This window comes from Tachysurus vachellii, chromosome 3, assembly GCF_030014155.1.
Source record: "Tachysurus vachellii isolate PV-2020 chromosome 3, HZAU_Pvac_v1, whole genome shotgun sequence".
In the NCBI taxonomy this organism is placed as follows: Eukaryota; Metazoa; Chordata; class Actinopteri; order Siluriformes; family Bagridae; genus Tachysurus; species Tachysurus vachellii.
Genome location: NC_083462.1, coordinates 12,593,460 through 12,618,563, shown reverse-complemented (window position 1 = coordinate 12,618,563; position 25,104 = coordinate 12,593,460). Strand labels below are relative to the sequence as shown.

Sequence of the window (25,104 nt, the reverse complement as noted above, 5' to 3'; positions counted from 1 at the left end):
CTAAAAAGTTATCTTGTCCATCCAAGTTGTTCGTGTATTCAGATTTGTATAGGTTCTCATAAGACATCGTAAAGACCTTATTTATTTCCCCTGGGTCCACAATATTCTCTCCATTCTCCACAATGATTGAATTAATGGCTCTTTCTGTTTGTATCTTTTTAATTCTCCATGCGAGTAGTTTTCCAGGTTTTTCACTCTGATCATAGTAAGATTGCTTTAACCATAATAAATGTTTAACTATTTTACTGCTAGTTAATTCGTTATATTGGACTTTATGTACTAAAATTCCTTTTGCATTAAAAGGTCAGTGCTATTAAAGAGCTGTTTATCTAAATCTTTAATTTGCTTTTCTAGGTTTTCCATTTGTGTATAATGTATTTTGGATTTATTTCTCGTATAGCTTAATATCTCCCCTCTTATATAGGCTTTAAAGGCCTCCCATTTCACTGAAGCGTTCGTCTGGTCTGTATTTATAAGAAAATACTGGTCTATTTTAGTATCCGAACATTTCTGTATCTTGAAGCCATCTTACTTGAAATCGAAATCTAAAAGGAGAGGATAAAAGGTTGCTTATCAGAACTGGAACTGTAACTGTAATTGGGGCATGATCAGATGGCATGATACTATTATAGTAGCATTTACCAACTTTTGAAATCAGGCTATTAGAGACTAAAAAATAATCTATTCTTGAAAATGTTTTGTAGGTACTTCGGAAGCATGAAAATTCTTTTTTATTGTGATTAAGGTATCTCCAGATTTCAGTTAAATTCAGGTCAATCTTTGACTTTTCAATGACCTTCTTAGACTGTTGATTGTCTGTTCCTGATGAGTGATCATATGCTGGACTCAGTACACAGTTAAAGTCTCCTCCAATTATGTAATGACCATTGTATGATGATATTGTGAGAAATAAATTTTGTTAGAAAGCGTGGTCATCTTCATTGGGCACATATATATTTATTAGATTAAATTGAGTTGTTAAAATTCTACCATTGAGAATTACATTCCTCCCTAACGATAAAGTACCAACAACAAAAACAAAAATGGAAAGGTACAGAACCACTCATTGCATATTCCCCGTTCGAAAAGCATTGATATACCCCCTCAAGAACTAACTCCAGTTATGAACAACCTTTGATCCATAACATGGAGCAAACTTTGCAAGCCTTCATTCATTGTTTTCCGACTGGGCTCGTTGCCAATTATTAACTGGACGAAAAATATTACTATTAATTATTGTATTTTCACTTCCACTCATTTACCATTACTGGACTACAATGGACCATGTATATTCAGTCCGTAAAGTATCATGTATAAACATATTAAACCCATTTTACATCTATTGAAAAAAATTAGAAACATTTGGAACGATATTTTCAAAAGTAAGAGGGTTTAAAATTGAAGACATCTTCACAAATTTTACATGGTTGTGAGTAATAGTCTATTTTGTTAGGCTTTACCTGCGCTTAACTGAGCATTATAGTCAGGACTTAAATTCGTTGTCACATTTCTGCATCACAATGTTCATTCCGTAGTTTGTAGTGACGGAATAAAGGCCCTTTCCTCGGGAATGGATTTAAAGATGTGGCGTCGTTCGGCATGTGTAACTATCAGGTTCGCAGGGTACATCATGCTGTAGCGGACCCTCATTTCCCTGATCTGTGCTTTCACTCTATCAAATTGTAGCTGTTGCTGGCGGGTCTCAGATGATCGGTCCGGGAACAAACTGATTCGTTGTCCTTCATACTGTATCAAAGTTGTTTTAGACTTCTAGCTGCTCTCAAAGTTTTCTCTTTATCCTTGTAGCTCAAGAACTTCATCACAATTGGTCGTGGAGCGGACCCGCTGTGCTCGCTCAATAACAAGCGCAGATTTGTATGTGTTGCTCAGAAGATTTGGGAGCCAATTTTCAAAAAAAGCGCAAACCGATCAGTCTCAGGTTTGAACGTCTTCCACGGTCCTCCAGATCTTGTACTTGTATTACTTTATTGCGCAGAGACGATGTTACTCCTTCAAGTTCTTTAACTTTGTGCTGGAGAGCTGTAACGTCTTCTTCAGTTTGTGAAATTCTCTCCTCGGCTTTTCCTATTCTTTTCGAATAATCAATTAAATCAGTTTTTATGCTTTTTATAGCATCCATCATGTCGGAAGTTTGTTTTGAGAAGTCAGCCCTCAGAGAGTGGATCGCACGTAAGATGTCGCCGTTTGTAGTAGTATTAGCCGTACTCTGTACCTCGTCCACCTATTTGCTAGCACGTGTTAGGTTATCATCGTCATTTTGTGTTGATGGCTTCGATTAGTGTCCCGATTTGACAGCTTTTGGTGGCATTTTGTCTAGTTTTTCTTATATTAGCTATCCTACAAATATATCCAGGTTTGGATCCTTTTAAAGGAGTTTTACACAGAAATTAAGCAGCGAGCCCTTCTACTGAGTCTTACCAACTGCGCACCATAACCGGAATGTATGCATTTCGAACCCCAGGTCCACCAAGCTGCCACTGTTGGACCCCTGAGCAAGGCCCTTAACCCCCAGTTGCAAGTCACCCTGGATAAGGGTGTCTGCTAAATGCCTTACATTTCCATGTAAATGTATGATATTAATGGCTTAATTTAATTGTTTTTTCCAGTTCAGATTTTTCATTCAATTGTCTGTGTCTGTGTGTGTGTGTGTGTGTGTGTGAGAAGACACCAGACATTGATTGCATCACACCTGTTTTCTGATGTATCATACTCTTAGAGCACCTTTATAAACCACTTTTATTTACAAGCACTATGGGAAGTATATGCTCAGGTTCCGTGTATTCGGTCTTTACTACGTTATCCTGGTTACTGTTATAGGGCTCGTTCACTGTTTTGGTGATACTGTTTGCTAAATCACCTGACCTGTCTGTTTGCCATTTTAATTTGCATTTGGATTATAAACTACAAGCTAACCTCCATCGTCCCCAGAGTTTCTATTCTGACAATGTGTATATGAACTGTACCGAGCACAATACACTCACATGCACACGCACACACACACACACAATGCACACGCACACGCACACACTCAACTGAATGAATTGCATTGATCTGCACTAAATAAATACTCTTCCAATATACATCCATGTCCAGTATTCCAGTATTGATGCACATGTACTATAGAATATACAGTATGTATTCTGGGCGGCGCTGCTTGTGTGTATTGTCTGTAGTGTTTTGTATCATTTGTTTTGCACTGTCTTTTTGTCTTGCACTGTTTGCACTATGCACTTTATGTGTGTTATTGACTTGACTATATGCAAGAACACCAAAATCACAGCAAAACTAAATTTTTTGTCTACTATTTAAAGGCTTATATTTCTACTGTAAGTATCACTGGAAATATCTGCATTACATGTTACTGATGCATGCTGTCAGGGGTATGCACGGTATAAAAAGAGAAGTGTGAATCACTGTGTGTTACCTAACAGCCAGGATGTGGACAGGTTGCGAGCGGCAGGCTTTCTGTGCAGATGAATGGCCAGCCTTCGCTCGGCTATTTGACGGGTAGGGTGGCAGAGTGATCCTGTTAAACTGGACATCTGGGTCTTGGCCATTGTGCAGGAGAGGGACGGTGTCCGAGTGCTGCGTCTTAAAAGAGTATAAGCCCTCATAGGGTGACAGGGAGGTCATGTCATTCACCAAAGCCTCTAGATCGACATCGTCGTCTGGACAGAGGAAAGAAAAGCAAGTGAGACAGCAAATAATACATTAATCACATTCCGATTGGGATACACTGTAGTCGAAAACCCAACATCAAAACTCTTTCAGAAGGAGTTACAATTTAAAATGCCCACACAACAGCAACTCTACAGATTAGCCATGCAAAAGAGATGCCTAGAATTGGAAGCTAATTGTAAGAACTTCATTATATATATATATATATATATATATATATATATATATATATATATATATATATATATATATATATATATATGAAGTCATCAAACAATTAAAAATGAATGTCAGCAGAATTAAAAATAAATAAATAAATAAATAAATAAAAATAAAAGCTAAGACCAAGACCAACAGACTTCCCTGATGAATTAGTAATTTTGCATGCACTAATAAAACAATTAAGTGTTACTGGTTCCTTTGCAGCTGTGTTTTTATTCAGTTTTTAGTCCTGCATTAAAACCATGATTTCTGACAGCAGGATGCTTATATTTACAATTTCACCAAGATTATGTAAGACCTTATGTATGATTTCCAATTTCGTCATTAGAAAAGTGGTTCCACCTCTCCTCTGCTCTGCAATCAATGGGATAGATTAAGCTTACTAAAATAACAATCAAAAGAAAATATATGTTTAATGTCGATTTATTTAAGAATAATGTTCATAATCTGGATAAATCATATGACCAGCAAATCTATTTAACATCTGAAGTTTAGTCAAGATAAAGGAAGCTAAAACAATGCAGAAAATCATGACTGAATAAATACACCCAGGGACTCACGTTTACTCTTAGAAATTCTTTCAGGCATGAATTCTACAAACATTCCTTAGAGATTCTGGTCCATGTTGACATGATTGCGTCACATAATTCGCAGCAGATTTGTCAGCTGCACATTCATGCTGTCAATCTCCAGTTCCACCAAATCCCAAACTGCTCTTTTGGATTCAAATCTGGTAGACACATTAACATTATCATGCTGGACGTAGCCATTAGAAGAGGAGTAAATTGAGGCATATGCAACAATACTCAGAAAGGGTGACATTTATACAATGCTTGACTAGTGTTAAGGGGTGCAATGTGTGCCACCAGCCTGAGCCTGAACTGTTGACACAAGGCAGGTCGGATTGATGGCAGATTTTATAATTTTGTAGTTTATCATACTCTGTAGGTTTAAATGTTATCATTTCATTGTGTACACTGTTTTACTATCAAAAAAATAACTAAAATAAACTTTAGTTTTGCTGTTATCTCTGCCAACATTAGGTATGAACTGTTTGCCCAGCAGGCAACTCACACCCTTCTAATTTCCCATACCTTGATCACCAGAGGCTAAACACGGAGTCAAGATATACATCTTTTAACAGAAACCGAAGTACTGACTAATCTTATAACAAGCTTGTGGCAGTAAAATAACTCATTTGCTTCTCCTAAACAGTCCTATAAGCCAAGATCAATTCCACTTTCATGGACTGCCAGTGTGCTGTGAGAAAGTATTACAACGCAGTAAATACTCAAGAATCTGCACGATTCTTTCCAAGTCCCAAAGGGGCAGTTTTGACTCAAGTGGTTAATTCTCTGGGTTGTTGAACGGAGGTTCGGGGTTCAAGCCCCAACACTACCAAGCTGCCACTGTTGGGCCCTTGAGCAAGACCCTTAACCCTCACTGCTCCAGTGGTGCTGTATCATGGCTGGCCCTGTGCTCTGACCCCAACCTCCAAAGTTGGGATATGTGAAGAAAGGATTTCACTGTGCTGTAACATATATGTGACAAAATAAACACTTCTATTCTATAGTTCTAGGTCTGTAGATTTGAGGTTTATCCATTCTACTAAAGCATGTATTCAGAAAGGACTGTATTGGAAGAGTCCATGCCATCTCAAATGTTCTGTCATTATAGCAAAATCAGGAAATACCAAATACTAAAATATTCAGAATTTTTTGTCTCACAATATAGAGGTGAAGGCAGATACAAGTGTATTATAAAGTGCATTTTAGTTTACTATAAACTATTAGTATAAGGCAATATCAAAGACTCTAGGCATAACAGTGGCACAGCTGACAACACAAGAACATTTGCAAGAATTTTGGAAGTATGTAAGACCGTTCAACCCCAATTTAACCATAGACACTTGCACACTATCAGATACTGTATACGTATAAACAGAACATTGCCTATAGTGAGACTTGTGAGGTTTGGTGGTTTAACTGCACTTGGGACTCCCACAGCAATGCAGAAATAAAAAAAATAATAAAATAAAAAAAAAGCATCCTCACACATGCATAAGAGCATGCACACAAATACACACAAGCACGCACACACACACACATCTGAACTTGTTCAGCACAAACATGAAATAAATCAAGAGAAACCCATGTTAATACATCACAAGCCTGTTTTCCATTGTTAAATGATTTCATCATACAAAACTCACTGACCTAAAAATGTTGTCAAAAATAAGTGATGAAAGATACTGTAATATATTTAAATTTGACACGAAATTAAGATGACAGTACCCACCTGGGTGATTAGGAGAGCTTGGATTAGATGGCTGCTGAAAGTGAATAAGACTGGCTGATCCACGAGATGATGTGTGGTCAACATTGTCCTGAAAATGAAGCGAGTTTAATTGGGCGGATTGTGCAGAATGCATATGCAAACAGACACACATGGCACACAGCACACATACACGGCACACAGCACACAGATGTCCTAGAACTGAACGTGCCCTTCTGTTAATCCACTTAACATTTATGACAGCACAGCATATGAACAAACCCAACATGCCAGGCTAGGCTCCTCCGTTCCAGGATCGTCTGTTTTCACTGATATCTTCCAAACCAGAAAGATCAGAAACCTTGCTCCATCTACAGCTTGACCAAGAGTTATTTTCATGCACTACACTTTATAATTTAAAGCAGTCTTTTGAATCGAAAAAAAAAAATGAAGAACATTCGGGAGAAGGAACCAGAAGAAACAGAAATATATCACACCCCATTTTCAATTTCCAGTTTTCTAAGAAACTCTGGAACATGGAAATTGTTTCCAGGAACTGGTCCTTGTCAGAGGGCTTGCTGTTTCTCTCATCCCCTCTGGCTCCAAGAAAAAAAAGGATGATCTATAAAACAGGATATTTACAGCTCTGACAAAGTGTGTCTCAAATTCTGTAATGCTGTCGGAATGTTCACACAGCCTGTGGAAAATTAAGGCAGCTCAGAATAACCATTAAAAAAAAAGCAACAATCGAGTATTATGGCTTTTTTTTTTTGATGGTTGTACTTTGCTGCCTCTATTTTCCACAGTCTGTGTGAACATTCCGACAGCATTACAGAATTTGAGACACACAAGAATTATAATCAAGTATTATGGCTTTTTTTTGTTTTGTTTTTTTTGTGCTTGTGCCTGTGTTGAATCTTTGACAGGTTTCTCATGTACTTCATGAAAATCAGCTGAAGAAAAACTGGAGCAGATTATCTGTAACGGGTTTGGGGAGGAGTGAGCAAAGGGATGGGACATGAATGTGTACGGTTCTGTGTGTTGAATTTGGCCGGGCTCCAGCCCTCAGGGCCATTATGTAAACTTTAAGCCCCCAGCTGATTCTGTGGGGCGGTGAGGATGGCGTTTTTCCTAGAAAGAGACCCAGGCTGAGCTGCTGTTTCTTACAAAAAGCAAATAGAAAGTCAAATCCTTAAGGGCTTAACCTCTGACCTTCTCCACTAGAAACTGGGGAGATTGCTGAGAAAGCAAGACGAGCACATGTACACACACACACACACACACACCGATTAAAACACAACGAAGAGTAAGTTAAAAAGGTCAAACATCCACAAGACAAAAAAAACCTAAAAATAAAAACTAATAAGTCAGCTTTTACCCTTTGCTGTATCTTCCAATTGTTCAGAGAGCTTATTTAAAACACATGACATGGTAACACAGCCATCTGAAAACACACACAACCTCAACAATTCATCTGCTGTAAATCTGAAACAGTAATTATTTACTTAACCCTTTGGTGCTTCATCTTAATTTTATGCATTTATTTAACCAATCTGCAATCATGACATGTCACTGAGGAAACCCAATGCAATGGTGAATGCAACAGTTTATCAAAAATATCATCATAAACACTAGAAAATAACTGCAAACTAAACAAGGCATACAAGTGTACATGGCATTCAAATTATAAAAGTTCTACAGAGTGAAAAGTGATAGGAAAAAGGCTCACATATAGACATAGCGATAGGATGGGGCAGATAGAAACCCACCAGTGTGTTTTAACACATGCAGGAAAGGTTTGGGCTGCATTCCCAGCTCAGGGTGATTCTGGCTCTCAGTAGCTGCCACCCCCAGGCCACAGTTATATAAGAGCACAGAAAGAGGGCAGCCCAAACCCCTGCTGAGCACACACAAGGCCCTGACATGTTCAAAAGCATGTTATACAGTCCACTGCTGTAGTAAGAGAGCAGTGAAAGAGAAAGTAAGAGGAATACTCATAGAACATGAAAACTCATAGAATAATCAAAAAAAAAAAAACCCATGGAGGATGGGAACTCAGTGATGCGTGTCCATATGGGGTCATGGATATGCTAACTACATGAATGTTACCACCTATACAGTACATTCAACATGAAGGATTTATGAGAAAAGCTGTCAAGAAAAACATAGTAAAAATAAGCAGGGAAGAAGTGGCAAGGGAGTCAAAGATGCAGAAAGAGAGCACAACCCTAGTATAAATAGTGGCAGGCTTTACTTTACATGTCAGCTGTGCAGTGCCATGGCAACACCATGGTGGTGACAGGCATGCACACCAGAAAAGTGTGTGTGTGTGTGTGTCTGTACATGTATACCATTGCAACCACAAGCCAAAGACATGCAGTAAATACAGTGCTTCAGTTAGCTAGCCTATGCTGAGAAAATACGCAGATCTAGTAATTTGGGCAACCGTGCATAAGTCAACCTAGTTTGAACTACAAATCATTTGCAGTACAGATTCTTGAGTTTCTTAATATTATGCTTATTTATCTGTAGTAAAACAGCTAAGAAAACTGTACCTGGTAATTCGGGTGAAGCACAAAATAGTCTGGGCATTCAGCAACTGCCATGCTCTTCCAAGGCTCTTGGTGCCACACATTCACCTGAGCAGAAGAAAGAAAAAAAAGAAAGAAAGAAAGAAAGAAAGAAAGAAAGAAAGAAAGAAAGAAAGAAAGAAAGAAAGAAAGAAAGAAAGAAAGAAAGAGTTTTTTTTTTTATAATGCCAATGTGTATCCTTGAACTCTACATCTAGAGCTAAACACATTTTAAGCCTAATTGTTTTTTTACAGGGTGGCATAGTGGTCAAAGGTCCTAGGGTTTTATCTGTGCTTAGGTTAGAAAAGTTTCGAAACAGGAACAGTTTTAATGTTTTCTGGGTTCACCTGGTTCCTCCCACATCCCAAAAACATCCACCAACAGCTAAGATATATTAGGTACGATAAATTCTCAATCGTTCTTAAGATATTAAAAAAATTGTGTACAGCCCCACAGATAGACAAACAGGGGGGCCTGATCGAAGAAAACATAGACATTACATATAGCAGCAACTATATTTACATGCAGCTTAATAGCCCATCAATAATCAAAGTGATTTCTTTGATCGGAATAAATAAACTTTATATACCTTTTGTATAACCAGTGTTAAAGGACTGAGATTTCAATTAAAGTGGAAAATTCATTTAATACCCTGAATATAAGCGGGTCTTATTTAATTATGCTATGTTGTGTTAATTAGGAAATTACATCAGTGTCTATGTAGCAAGATTACTGGTTTATATCTGCCAGGATAATTAAAACTAATCAGATTATTATGATTAACATTAACATCAACTGTGGCACATATATAAAACATTTGCGTTGTGTTAGAAATCCTCTATCATCAAAACTCTAGTCTGTATGCACAATTTGTTCTTGCCTTCACTTCACTTAACACTACAAAGCGGCATGTTGCTCACTGCTTTGGTTCAGGCTCACAGCATCTGCAGTTTCCCAGTTACCAGACATGTGGTTAAGAAGGGTCACCTTTATTCTTCCTCAAAGTCTGCACTTGGTTTTCCACATGCCCTGCTGTCTAGCCAACTGGTTGGCCTGTGGCTAGCATAGCTCAATTCACGTTCATAGCTTGCCCCCTAGCTTAACTGCCTGCCAACAACATCAACACTGGAGATGATGTCCCTCCATTTTCTTCTTATTGTCAATGGCAATTACACACTCCATTGGGGCTGAAGTAAGTTAGAATTAGTCATCTCTTTTGTACTCCCTGTCAGGCCATTTTCCCTCACAATTTTTTTCCTATAATCTTCCATGTCCCCTGTCATAATATAGACTGACTGTCAATGGTTACATTCTGCTAGCATGTTTTATGTTTTTCCCATATTGACTACAGCCATTGTCTGAATTCCCTAGAATCCCAGCATCAATTATGTGTTCACCAAAGGTAAAATAAACAGGCTTTTGATTAGATGGCCGCCATATTGTAATTGTATGACTGGTTGTTGATGTAAGCAAGTGCTGCAACCTTAACAATTTGATAGTTGTTGACAAACACCAATGCCCAGAGATTCAGAGTCCAAAAAATCTAACCAAGTCACAACCTGCTATTGCAAGTTGGCTCAGCATGCACACATTGCAGTGTTCTGTCTAACTTTTAACTCAGCCCACATAGTTCATCACATGAAGCTATATTTATTAAGAATGCTAGCCACCCTTTTGCTCACTAGTCAAATTTAGGCAGGTTGCTGCATGAAGTGCAGTAGCTCCATTGGGATTGCTGGAACAAAGAGACTTTTATATGTTGCTTATCATCCTGAGGCTAGACAAAAAACACAACAGACAGTGTTCTTGGCTCAATGAGAGTGGCACAAACTCCTGCTAACTGGTGATGTCAGGCTTTTATCATGAAAGGTCTGGTGTCCCAGATCTGGGAAAGGTTTGGTAAGGCAAATGTGGACCCTTTCACCAATGCCAAATCAATTTTCTGTTAACTGTGGTTCTCCCTGATGGAGCCAGACAAGCCACTGGGACAAGAATTACTGGCCCCCATCTGGCTTCATTATGTACTGCAAGTCCAAATCTACTCTAAAATTGTAGCTGGCAGCCATTACAGTGTTCCAGAACAGCAAAATGGAAGCAGTATGTAATAGCAGTTACTACAAACTCATATGCCCATCATGAGATCTTCTCTTTATTGGAGTCGCATTATGAGCCTATGCATAATGCCAAATTTGCCAATTGACTTTAAAGCCCTCCATGAAAGTGAATCTGTAGAGCCTTTCTTTTGATTTCTAGTACTTGCCTCATAGTACTGTGGGGGTTATTCAATCCTCAGATTAACAGTTCACCTGTCTTGGAAAAACAGTGACTGGGCTACTGGGCGATGGACATTATCAAGAGCTACAGGAAGTTCACCCATTTGGACGGCACGGGGTGGAGAGTGACGTCACAGCTCCAAATTCATTCATTCATTCATTTTCTACCACTTATCCGAACTATCTCAGGCGTCATTGGGCATCAAGGCAGGATAGTCCCTGGACAGAGTGCCAACCCATCGCAGGGCACACACACACACACACTCTCATTCACTCACGCACTCACACACTACGGACAATTTTCCAGAGATGCCAATCAACCTACCATGCATGTCTTTGGACCGGGGGAGGAAACCGGAGTACCTGGAGGCACGGGGAGAACATGCAAATTCCACACACACAAGGCGGAGGCGGGAATCAAACCCCCAACCCTGGAGGTGAGAGGCGACCGTGCTAACCACTAAGCCACTGTGCCCCCCACAGCTCCAAATTGTTTTTGTTATTTCTAAGAAGGGGATATATACTTGACGTTCATTTCAACGGCACAAACCGGCACAAATCGAGCACAAACGAATGACACCAGTTTTGTGTGATTTAGACGAACTGGGGTGGAGAGTGACGTCACAGTTCCCGAAAATATTTTGGTTATATCTCAGGAAGTCAAACAGATGCAGTGTTTGTTTTAACGGCACAAACCGGCACAAATCGTGCACAAACGAACTAAGCCGGTTTTGAGCGTTTTGGGCGATGTGGGGTGGAAAGTGACGTCACACGGTCAAAAATATAATGTTTAATATCTCAAACACCAAACCAGCACAAACGTTCGTTTTTGCAGCACAAATCAGCACAAACGAATGGCATAGTTTTGGTGATTATTTCTTTTTATGGGGTGCCAACTTCACGGAGGTCATTTAGAGGTGTTTTGGCTGCATAAGGGAGACCTACATGAAAATAGGCAGATGGTTTTAATTTATAGTTTGAAAGATTCTTCACAAGCTTTAAACTCTTTCAACTTTTGAGTACCAAACACAGCCATATGGTAGAAAATGTCAGAACTTCACTACATGAACAGGTTTGACAGACTGACGTAAAAAAAAATATATATATACACACACACACATACATATACACACACACACACACACATATATATATATATATATATATATATATATATATATATATATATATATATATATATATATATATATATATATATATATATATATATATATATACACACACACACACACACACACACTCACTCACCGGCCACTTTATTAGGTACATCTGTCCAACTGCTCATTAACTGAAAATTTCTAATCAGGCATGTAGACATGGTCAAGACGATCTGCTGCAGTTCAAACCAGTGTCAGAATGGGGAAGAAAGGTGATTTAAGTGACTTTGAACGTGGCATGGTTGTTAGTGCCAGACGGGCTGGTCTGAGTATTTCAGAAACTGCTGATCTACTGGGATTTTCACGCACAACCATCTCAGAAAATATCCAGTGAGCGGCAGTTCTGTGGGTGCAAATGCCTTGTTGATGCCAGAGGTCAGAGGAGAATGGCCAGACTGGTTCGAGCTGATAGAAAGGCAACAGTAACTCAAATAACCACTCGTTACAACCGAGGTATGCAGAAGAGCAGCTCTGAACACACAACACGTCGAACCTTGAGGCAGATGGGCTACAGCAGCAGAAGACCACACCGGTACTAGTAAGGTGTACCTAATAAAGTGGCCGGTGAGTGTAAATATATATATATATAAAGATTCAAAGATTGGGGCTTTCCTATTGCAGAGTCAGTTAAATTGCATAGTAAATAATGGTTAACCCAGGGACTAATTGGAATGCAGACCTGACTGTTTGAACATACAGTATTATTGCTAAAGATGATAAACAACTCTCTCATATTGTCCAATATGAGCAGAAAATTCTGCTCAAGTATCAGAGGAAAAAAAAACTGTCTTGTAACCAATATAATCTAAGATATTAGTTAGTTATTAATAAGCATAATATACTGGAATCAGTTATTTTATTCACATTAATTCTGCCACCATCTCAGAATCTGAATCAGGTTTATTGGCCAAGTGTGTTGACACACACAAGGAATTTGGTTCCAGCTATTTGTGACTCTCAAAAGTACAGACATAAATAACACTATACAAGACAAGATAATACAAACTATACAAGACAATGCAGATGTAATACAATATAGACAGTATGAGTATTAAAAATTAATACAGAATATATGACTGATCAGTTATGTACATAAAGTGTGAGAAGTGCATGGTAGTGCAAATAACAGTATTGTGCAATATTATGCTTTTGGGCAATATGCAGCAGCAGTAAATATATGAATAATATGTAATATGTATGAAATATATGTAATCTAATAGCTTTGGATTTATAGAAGGCATGATGCAAGTTTTAAGAACCACGTTATTCCCAGCAGCATGTTCATAGTAATTCAATCCATATTCAAGATTTACTGACACCATATGAATTTTTGATGTATTAAGATTTCTGGTTGTGATATGAATTAGGACCAGTACAAACAAGAAAAGGTAAGTTCTTCTACAAATCAGTCTCATCACACCATTAATTTACTTCAGTGGCCTGATTAAGCTGATGGTTTAAACCCATTTTATTGCTTGGATTGTGAAGAAACTGTAGGACAGCTGTCAGTGTGTGTGAATCTTTGTATTATGTAATATATGTCTGTAACATGTTTCTTTTTAAGCAGCGAGCTAACTAAAGATGATTGGTACCTGCACGTTCACCATCTACAAATGAATATGCTTTCTAGAGCTAAGCCAAGTTTCCACTGCTGGGTCCTTGTGCAAGGCCCCGAACATTAAACTGTGCCTTTATATCAAATGAGACAAATGTCAATAGGTTTGGATAATGGTGTCTGTCATATTCTGTAAATGCACTTGATCATCTTTTAGTGGAATATTTTAAATTCTGTACATGCAAAATGGTCCCAGGTGTAGACAGAGTTTAAAACTCTAAAACTACCACTTTACTTCTCATGCAACAGTAAATATTAAGTGCAGAAGTTCAGTATCATGTGAAGAGTTCCATGACATGCCAGTGGTTGTTGATGGAAAAGGGATCCAGTGTGAGGACCAGTGATTAAATCACACTGGCATGTCTTCATGCTGTTTGTAAACATAAACAAAACAAAGAGGTGTGGAAATGACTGATGAGACCTAGTTACGTCATTACAGTGTCCAAAACATTTGACATTTGTTTACCTTGTCAGGTCACGCGCTAATTAAACCGCACACGCGCACTCGTCTTTTTAACCATTCAAGCTTTCCTTCTGTAGAGTTTTGTCACTCACCTGAAAAAGAGCGCAGTTGCGGTGAAGCCCGGAGTTATGAGCAATGCCACTGTCACTGTGTGCGTGCAGAAACGCCGTTAACGTGCAGCTGTTTTAAAGAAAAAAGAAAGAAAAAAACCCACGGCGTGTGCGAGCGCCGCTCAGCTGATTCCTCCCTAGCCACGCGGGCGCGGAGCCGCCCCGCCCACATCATCGGCACCCCGCCCACATCGGCACGCCACGCCCACATCACCACGCCCCCTTCCCAGCCTCACTTAACCCTTATATAATTTAACAATTATGAATATAATCATTTATAATAATTTATAGATATTATAAATTATTGTACCATTATATTGAAAAAAGCAACTGATTTGCTGATGTAAAGCACTTTATTTATTAAAATAATATTTAATAAATCAATTACATTATATTCATAATATATATTTAAATACTATTATATTCATAATAATTAATGAATTTATATATATATATATATATATATATATATGTATATATATATATATATATATATATATACATATATATATGTATATATATGTATATATGTATATATATACATATATACATATATATATGTATATATATATATATATATATATATATATGTATATATATATATATATATACATATATATATATATACATATATATATATATATATATATATATATATATATATATATATATATATATATATATATATATATATATATATATATATATATGTATATATATATATATATATGTTCCTTTTCCAACCTGTTATCATTATTATAGTTTCCTTTTACTGGAATAAACAGAGTAATCCTGTTCCTGACAACACCCCTGTGTACAAGGCAAGCTTCAAGAAGACTAAAGGTGTTAAGGCTGTAGTGAAAGACCTGGAGTTTTTTAATATAATGTAAATAATATGGAATAATGTGTGTTTTATCCGCCCTCTTCACAGTACATTTTGATTTTGCCATTTTTATGTGTTCCTGTCATTTTTACAGTGATCCTGTTACATCTTTTTTTTGTGCTTCACCATCACTGCTGAATAACTGGCATCAGGAGACTGAAATTTCTTTTATGAACTATAACAGCCAAAGCAAGGGTAAATATTTTTATTCATACGTGTACTGTACTGTATGTGCACGCAGACATGTAGTAAAGATTAGCAACATGACTAGAGTTGTGTGGATATTTGCCATTATTTGCCAGACACCATTATCCAGAGATTAATCTATTATTTTACAGGTTTAATGACGGCTTATGTTCAGTTGGTCATTGTTGTTGTTGTCTTTGTTTGTTATACTGTATGCCAAATCTTGAATGACGTCTGATCCTAGACAAACCTGACCCACTCCTTTATCCACTAGAGCAGATTTTCAGGTTAAAAGTGGAACACATAAAATTCTACTGGCTCTTAACCACTGGTAGATTATGTTCACAAACTTCCAAAGTAGTCAGTTTTTCCATTAGGTCACATTGGCATGACATATCCTGTGAGTGAATACGATATAGAACTACATATTTATATCTGTTTTTCTAAACTACTGTGTGTAATTGTGGTGGAAGTTCATAGAGGTTTATTGTGTGTGAAAAGTGCACTGAAATCAATCATTTAACCTTACACTTTCTTTTTATTAATGGGCTCGGAGGTTTGAACGGAGTTCTGATTACAGGGTCAACAATTTCTGCTTTCTGGCAACAAGTCACATTCTTACATCAAGAGAAACTAAGAGCTAAATAAGTTTTTTAGTGCTGTGATTGTTTATATATATATAAGTCAGAATTGTGCAGCAAAGTGCTTTCCATCAGCAAATCAGTTGCTCTTCTCAAGTGTTACATGCTGCATGGATTGGATGTCTCACACTGGATGAAACCCTTGGCAGTTTCTGGGTTAATAGTTTCAAGAGCCACGGATATTTACTATGAGCCAAACCTGAAGACTACTATCTGAGACAAATTAACTGATATTGACACAGTACTTGCCAAATTTAAATGTATTGTACCATACCCAAAGCATCAGAGTGTGCCGGAGACTACTCTAACGCTCTGACAGAAGGTGGATGTTAGAAGGAAAATTGATTCAGTGTACTTGAAATTCCTGTGCTATGTTTAAGAGACAAAACATAGACCAAAAATTTCCCACTTTCATTTGAAATCTCAAATAAACATTGGTTAACCACATTAGTACACCCACTCGTTTCCTACATTGTTATGTAAAAATCCCATAGCTTCCTCAAGAGGAAGTGTTTGAAAGGGCCAGATATTTTGTGGAGTTGGCTTGTCTTTTTTTCCCCCTGTAAACAGAAAGGACCATTTAGTCAGTCTTAAGATTTGACCACAGCACAGAAATATCACAGTAATGTTCAGAAGGTTGACGACAGAGATGCAGTTAAGTATTTAGACGGTGACAATTTTCATAGGTTTGCCTCTCTCCAAATAACAATGAATGCCATGAAATCTGCTTATCAGTCAATTGTCTAGCTACTTTTAAGCCTGATAATATGTAGAGAGCAACCAAAAAAATCTTCTCATGGCCAAAATGGTTAAAGAAATATTTTTTGTTACACCTTTTGAATTAAAGCTAAAAGTCTACACTTCAATTACATATTGATTGCTTTCTTTGAAATCCATTGTGTGCTCTTCAGAGGAAAAGGTATGAAGATTTTTTCACTGTCCAAATAATTATGGACCAGACTGTACGCACTGCATTTTTGAATGTTATAACCTGGTCTCTTTATTCACCAATGTCATTAAAGTTTATGTGTTTGAATTGTGAGCCATAAACAACTTCTACTAAAAAGATCTATCTATTTTTTTCTTTCTTACCCATAAAACACAATATTGTTTTTTCTAATCACTCAGAATTCTTGTCATTCCTGCTGGTAACTGGTAGAAGGAATCTTAGAAGCCTTCAAACCAGCATTGTTTCCATTGGGGAAAGCACATGGCCCATACAAGCGGAAAGCTACAGTTCATGCTATTTGATTTGGCCCATGCTGTGGAGTTGCCACACTACCCTACCTACCATTTGGCTAGGCATGAACTTTAAGTATATGAGGAATACTGAGAAAACACTATGCTCTTTTCTTTCTTGCACCTGCGATTTATTTCACTGTACCACCAAAAAAAGAAAATATTTGTACAATGACCAAGAATTTCATTTTCACGCAAGTTTTCAGACTCCATGACTAATTTTACTGAGAGTGCCAGTATTATTTTCTTTGTCAGGAATCCACAATTTTGATTCCACAAATGTATGTTCTTTAGACTTTATTGATTTTCTGGATATTACTGTGGCTATTAAATAATAACAAGCATTAGTCATTTAATGACTTCTCCAGACTTCACTGTTTTACTCCATCACTTCCTCTAACTATGTGTCCTGTATCCTAGGCCAAGGTCGCGGTGGATTGGAGCAAATCCCAGGAACAATTGGTGTAAGACAAGATATATCCCACATGAATGTCTTTGCTCATGCATTCATTTAGTCTGCTCAGAGTTAGTATGGATCTGGAGCCTATCCTGGATGATAACGGATTGAGAGATAGACAAACAGGAATTAGAAGTGCTGCATCTAATCCGTAAGCTCTGTCCTAATGGCTGGATTTGTGTCTGAACTATATAATACAAATCGATTAATTTGTACTGAGTATCTAGCTAAAAATTATATTCATGAGTAACACATAATTGAAATAAAATACAGTTAAAAGAAAGGAAGTAAAGGAAAGATGTTGTGTTTTATGCAGTCATATACTGTACTGTATAGTAGGTGCATTATGTACGGTAATGTTAACCTTTTTAGAATGTGCATCAAAAAAAAACTGGAATATCTGTGTCTCAATGTTGTGTGAGTTTGGAAGAATAAATCACTTCATATTAAAACTGAAGCTGTTACAGTAAAAATACTAGAAAATCTATGTTTTGAAGTTCCACCTATAGTTTGTAGTTCAAGTAGTGAAACATGTCACCTTACTCAAATTAGTCAAGCAAGGTTAGCAGACTCAGATGATAATACACTATCCAGACATTTTCCAGAAACTGTCTCTTGACACAGTCTTTTTGTCCTAAGCCCATGGCTGAGAAATGCATGACCTGTTTGTCCCTTGTGTCTCCACTCCAAAGCCCCCACCTACTGCCCATACAAACATATTAGTATGCAAGTGAGCAAATCAAGCAGTGTCATTCTAGGATACCTGGGATTGTTGTCACCTTGAGGGTTCTCATTACGTCAGTTCCCTCGATGGCCTCGTTACCAGATGCACAACTCTCAGGTCAATACTGGAGCAAAGAGTCAACAATGTTTGACCTTGAACACATTGTACAAATGCAGAGAGCAAAACAAGTCATTAAAATACATTGGTCTAAATCCAGAGCTCCACTGCTTGTATGTCAATATCTTAACTGAATGTTTGACCTGGGATCCAAAGCTCTCCTTACAAAGGAAGGTCACCTTACAAAGTTTGTTTATTATATTTTAACCTTTTTTTATCTGGGAAAATTTTCTGATATAAAATTATTAGCACCTCAACAGTGAACAACAGTTTAGTGAGGCCCAGTAGCATTTATTCAGTAACATGATTGGAGACATATGTAAACAGATCTACAGTAAGGCCTTTCTTGATTCTTTGGCATGTAAAGCTCCTTTATATTATTAGTTTTGCTTGTGGACTGTTCAATATATTTTAGATTGCATGTTTTTCAACAGGTTTAAAGCCAGAAACAGAGAATTGTATTGCAAAACACTGATTTTGATTCACAAATCAGTCAGAACATACGACCATGTTGAAAGCTCTAGTTAACAGAGTTATGTGGAGTATTTTGGGATAAAATATCTTTAATGGAATTCATGATGCCATCATTTTTAACTATACCTGCTTTGTGCATTATATAGTACTAGGGGGGAAAAAAGAAAGACATGAACCCTAGCTATGAAACCTTTTTTAAAGGGAGATGTATAAATCATTTTATTAATGATTGCTTAATTTAGTTTTGAATATTGACAAAACGTCTAAGACAGCAGTATACAGTATATTAGACACTCATATCAAATACCATGATTTCTGCTGGGGTCTCAGCATGTCTAACAGACATATCATGGATGATGGCTCATCAATTGAAACTCAATCCCAGCAAAACTGAACTGCTGATCATCCTGGGTGACTCATTCCCAGGTCAGAATCATGCGATATCCCTACACAACTACAGGTATCTGATCTTCACTTCGCCCAGTGCTCACAACCTTTGGGTAACCATGGATAATCAATTCAGTCTTACTCATGATAAAGGTGGATTAAATTATGACATATGAAATCGGGAGCTGATAGACATCAAAGCAATCCTTGAAGAGTGGAGGCACTAACTCAAGGGTGATGAGCACCCTTTTTAAATCCTTACCAACCGTAGAACGCTTTAGGATGTCACTGTAGATGAGACTCCCATCAAACTTTCAGAAGGTTTAAAACTTCTAACTGCTATCCTGGACCAGATTTTAAAAAAATCCTTTACTGATTGTTCCTTTGAAACAAGTGCAACCTGAGCAGTTATATAAATTCTGCGCCTATGTTTATTTTATTTTATTTATTTGCCATGTCTATACTGCTTTCTGTGTGAATCACATTTCTAGGTTGCTTTTCTCCTGAATTACTTCATGTTTTACTGTTGTAAATATTACCTGTTACATATTTTTTGTGATAAACCCCTCTGCACATTTAAACTCAGTCTCCTCCGGTGTCTGTTATGGCAAGAGCATGAGTTGCTGTTGGAAAATGTCATGAGACCTTTATGACTCATTGTAAAACATTGAATAAGCCGTGTGTTCTGTGAGAGGTTGAACTGAACTGTGGCAAAAGTGTTTTTATGGGAAGTGTAGCAGGTGAAAGGCCAAGCAGGATATCCTTCTTATTTCCCTCTTAGTTATGGTATCTGTGCTCCCACACAAATATAGGCTGCACAAACAATTACAAGGTTCCTCCTTTAACCAGCAGGAAATGTGTGACAGCAGAAAATGTATCTGTCTCTGGTCTGTTGGTGTTTGCGTCATTCACAAACAGTGACCAAAATAAACCGAAGGATGCCATTATGTGCAATCAACTTTGTTTCCCATACAAATCCTGCAGCATGTTATTTGAACCATGTAATTGTACCCTATTGGTCATTTTGTTCACTAAAGATGAAAGAAGCTCAAACAAATGTGATAATGTAACAAATACTCAAATAAAGCAGCTGAGTTTAAAAAAAAAACAGCACATAGGACTGAATATGATATTGAGATCAGTTAAATAAACTTTTTTTTACGTAAGCTACATGATGCTTATTATTGGACATGACAGAATGTTGTTCTTCTGCAATGTTTAAAATAATTGAAATGTCTTTATACAAATAATATATGAATACAATTATTTATTATTCCGATAACAGACTCTATGTATTATCACTTGTTTGTGGCCATGGCAATGACTGTAAATAAAAAGGTGGGCTGTTTTTTGGCTGGTACCTAATGAACTCTGACACCAATGGAGCCATTAATAACTGCAGAATATAAAGCTTTATTTGTGTCAATTTATAAACATTAGATAGATAGACAGACAGACAGACAGACAGACAGACAGACAGACAGACAGACAGACAGACAGATAGATAGATAGATAGATAGATAGATAGATAGATAGATAGATAGATAGATAGATAGATAGATAGATAGATAGATAGATAGATAGATAGATAGATAGATAGATAGATAGTAAGTAAGTACAATAGTCCTAAGAGGCCATGCATCATATTTTTATTTTATAAAGAATAGTTTCCTGGCTAAGGTTTTAGTGTGTTTTGCATTTTTTTAAAAGTTATCTCTGACAAGCTTAAATAAAACCACTAACAGTTATATTTTAAATAATTTGCCTTGCATGTTGTTGCAAACCTCTGAACAAACAATTTTTGATGCCTAAATATAATTTATGATGAAAGCATAACTTTAAGCTCTTTTAAAGAAAACATCATTGGAACACAGATATATTTCACATCTAGTATTGACTAGAAGGTTATTATTAATGGTGCTTGCAAAGCAACATTCTTGTTATCTTGCATGAGGTGTCAAATTGACCGGCTCATTGAGGAGAGGTGTGCTATGACTTTTATAAGTGATCCAACCAACGATGTTCGCACAAAAAAGCGGCCAAAAAAGTCCCATAGACTTGAATGGGAAATTGCTAAAATTTCACCCTAGCAACCGAGTGCCGAGATGTGCCACGTGCAAGCACCATTCACATTTTCTTCAGGAAATGTACATTCTAGTTATTATTATTATTATTATTATTATTATTATTATTATTATCATCATCATCATCATCATCATCATTATTATTATTATTATTATTATTATTATTATTATTATTATTATTATTATTTGGAGTCAGATATTTAATTACATGAATTGGAGTCAGACATTTCTCAGCAGTGACTAAGCTGTACTGCCATCTAGGGGGAGTATTAAGAGTTAAGGTATGAGGGTGCTGGGCCGTTTTCGCTTTTTGAATTAGCATCAGTGTATTAAATCTGATGAACTGAGTGGGGGAATTGTAGCAATGGGTGGTGTGGAAGAACTTCAGAGTTGCAGCTGCATTTTGGATCATTTGTAGAGGTCCTGTTGCACTCAGAGGTAAACATGCCAGCAGCGAGTTGCAGTAGAACAAGAGATCTGTGACTACAACAAAAAGAAAAAACAATACAATTATGTAACAAAAAACCTATCAATATTTTAGTATTTTTGTTGCTGTTTTTCCAGTGGTATTTTTTTAAAGAACACGTTTAAAGAAAGAAAGAAAGAAAGAAAGAAAGAAAGAAAGAAAGAAAGAAATAAAAAAAAGAAAAATCTGAAACATTTGTCACTGTTTAGTGGCAGATTGCTATTTCAAACTCAAACAGCTCATAGGACCTAAAACAATAAGCTATTATTACATCTGTTAATCCTTATACAGAACTGTAAACAACAACCATTTAGCATACAGGTGCAGCTCAATAAATTATAATGTGGAAAAGTTCATTTATTTCAGTAATTCAACTCAAATAGTGAAACTTGTGTATTAAATAAATTCAGTACACACAGACTTGGGGAAGACTGCTGATCTGACAGTTGTCCAGAAGACAATTAATGACACCCTTCACAAGGAGGGTATACCAAAGAAGCTGTTTATATACCAAAGAAGCTGTTCACAGAGTGCTGTAACCAAGCATGTTAACAGAAAGTTGATTGGAGAGGAAAAAGTGTGGAAGAAAAAGATGCACAACCAACCGAGAGAACAGCAGCCTTAGGAGGCTTGTTAAGCAAAATCGATTCAAGAATTTGGGTGAAATTCCTTGTGAAGTTCAAGCAACTTGGTCTATGAGGTTTTCCAGCCTTCCTACGGACTATAGGACCATGGTTTCCAAATGAAACACAAAACTTTCTCTCATCTAAAAAAAATGGATTTTGGACCAGTGGGCAACTGGGACTGTTGCAAAAAATCCTTTTTTTAGATGAGAGAAAGTGCTCATCGGGGAGAGATGTCTTCCTTGCTGTTATGTTGCTCTGCACCTCAAACCAAGTTTAGAAGTCAATCAGCACATCTGGGAGAGAGGCATAGCTATCACAAGCAGGTGAAGCTGTCTTGTAGTTCTTGATCGCCTGTATGCCCTGCCACATGCGCCGGGTGTCTCCGCTGTCCTGGAAGTGGCTGTGGATTGTCTGGGCGTGTGCGTGCTTTGCCTCTCTGATGGCTCGGGACAATTTGGCCCTTGCTGTTCTTAGGGCCACCCAGTCCCCTGTTCTGAAGGCTAGGTCTCTAGTCCTCAGCAGCGCACACACAGTAGCAGTAATCCATGGCTTCTGTAACTCACTGACTCAATAAATTCCTCAGTAAACTGTATGTTTGATTTCCTGCAGTGCTCAACATTATAGCTTTTTGCTTGGCTGCATCTGTAATATCATTTGCTTCATAAGTCTCATAAAACTGCAATTGACTATCAAATGGTGTGACTGTTCCTACCATGTTTGCCATCTTCTTTTCAAAAGCTCCTACTTGTACGGATCCAGCTTTTTCACATTTTCAAAACCTTTTCAAAACCTTTTCCTTGCTTTCATTTTCATTCCCAAAATGTAATAACTTGAGAGAGACAGATCTGGTCAAGAGGAACCAGCAGCAAACAATACACACACATTTCATGGGATCACAGGTGGATTATATCCATAGATGGCTACACCTAGATGTCGCTTTGGGGTTCTTGGAACAGGGGTCTCTCACTCACTCACTCACTCACTCATTCATTCATTCATTCATTCATTTTCTACCGCTTATCCGAACTACCTCAGGTCACGGGGAGCCTGTGCCTATCTCAGGCGTCATCGGGCATCAAGGCAGGATACACCGTGGACAGAGTGCCAACCCATCACAGGGCACACACACACTCTCATTCACGCTCAATCACACACTACGGACAATTTTTCCAGAGATGCCAATCAACCTACCATGCATGTCTTTGGACCAGGGGAGGAAACCGGAGTACCCGGAGGAAACCCCCGAGGCACGGAGAGAACATGCAAACTCCACACATACACAAGGCGGAGGCGGGAATCGAACCCCCAACCCTGGAGGTGTGAGGCGAACGTGCTAAAAACTAAGCCACCGTGCCCCCTCAGAACAGTGGTCTTGTACTTCAAATTCATGGACGATGCCGGACTTCTGTGCTGCGTTTGGATGTTCAAATGAACGAAATCTAAAAACCAAACACATTTCACAAGAGAGAACGTGTTTTATGATATTAAATGTTATGAAATTATATTTCTGGTTACGTTGGTTTGTTTCAGTCCTATGTCCTAATCCATGCTAGTTACCCATTAGTTTTTGACAGTTAGGAAAACTGACAATGTTTGTAGATTCTATATTTATAAATAAATAATAATTTATATATATAATTTTTAAAAATTATATATTTCCAGCTACTGTAGCATGCTATGCTAACTTCAGCATTCTTGGCTAACAGAGATGAGTCAAGTTAAGTTAAAACATCCATCTGAACAAGTTTATCCAAAAATAGTGGTTCTGGCTATATACCCCGGTTGTATCAGATGAGCTACGACGTGACGGGAAAAAACAGAAATGGTTTACAACAACAACAACAAAAAAACAGGAACAAACATTTTCAGCCAGGCCCTTTACTCTGCTCTCACTTGGCAATGTCCCTTGAAGTACACTAAATACTATGGACTTATGGATTTATTTTGTTTGTAGATTCTGAAGCTCTTAATAGGGAAATTAAAAATTGACCCATGCTTTTTTGCTTAAAGGTGAAGACCCAAATTTATGTATGTTTTGTAAGATTATGTCAAACATATTTTATTAGTTTGTCCTGGAGTTAACACAAGCAGAATGCTCTTTTATGAGGTTACTTCACTTAAGGACATATTTAATGAGATTATGCCTGAAAAGGATTTAGATTTTTTTTTATTGTATTAATTAAAACAAAAATAGTATAATATGACTTGCTGTTTATATTTGTTTTGTTTTTAATGTATTTATATATTTGTGTTTTTGTAATTGAATTTTTGCCATGAAAATAGCTTTGATTGCTGACATGGTATTAAATAAAATAATCTGAATCTGAATCTGTTTGTAGATTCCCAAGTGATAAACAGAGACGTCAGCATTATATTTTGAAAAAGTAGATTATCTTCATATCAAAACCTTAAATT

At 37.3% G+C, this 25,104-nt stretch overlaps 1 protein-coding gene across 2 annotated transcripts in view; it reads right to left on the bottom strand.

Annotated features, from left to right (window-relative positions):
- Positions 1-14,555, bottom strand: part of grb10a (growth factor receptor-bound protein 10a) — a 43,972-nt gene extending 29,417 nt beyond the window's left edge. Inside the window, exons 1-4 of one of the 2 annotated variants that reach the window (XM_060865789.1) lie at positions 14,388-14,555; positions 8,751-8,834; positions 6,220-6,307; positions 3,446-3,689 (exon numbers count right to left, since the gene is read on the bottom strand). In XM_060865789.1, coding sequence (XP_060721772.1) covers positions 3,446-3,689; positions 6,220-6,307; positions 8,751-8,801 — 383 coding nt within the window. In that variant the 5' untranslated portion in view covers positions 8,802-8,834; positions 14,388-14,555. The remainder of the gene's footprint in view (positions 1-3,445; positions 3,690-6,219; positions 6,308-8,750; positions 8,835-14,387) is intronic. The other variant, XM_060865788.1, reaches the window with a different exon arrangement.
- Between the last annotated feature and the right edge of the window lie 10,549 nt (positions 14,556-25,104).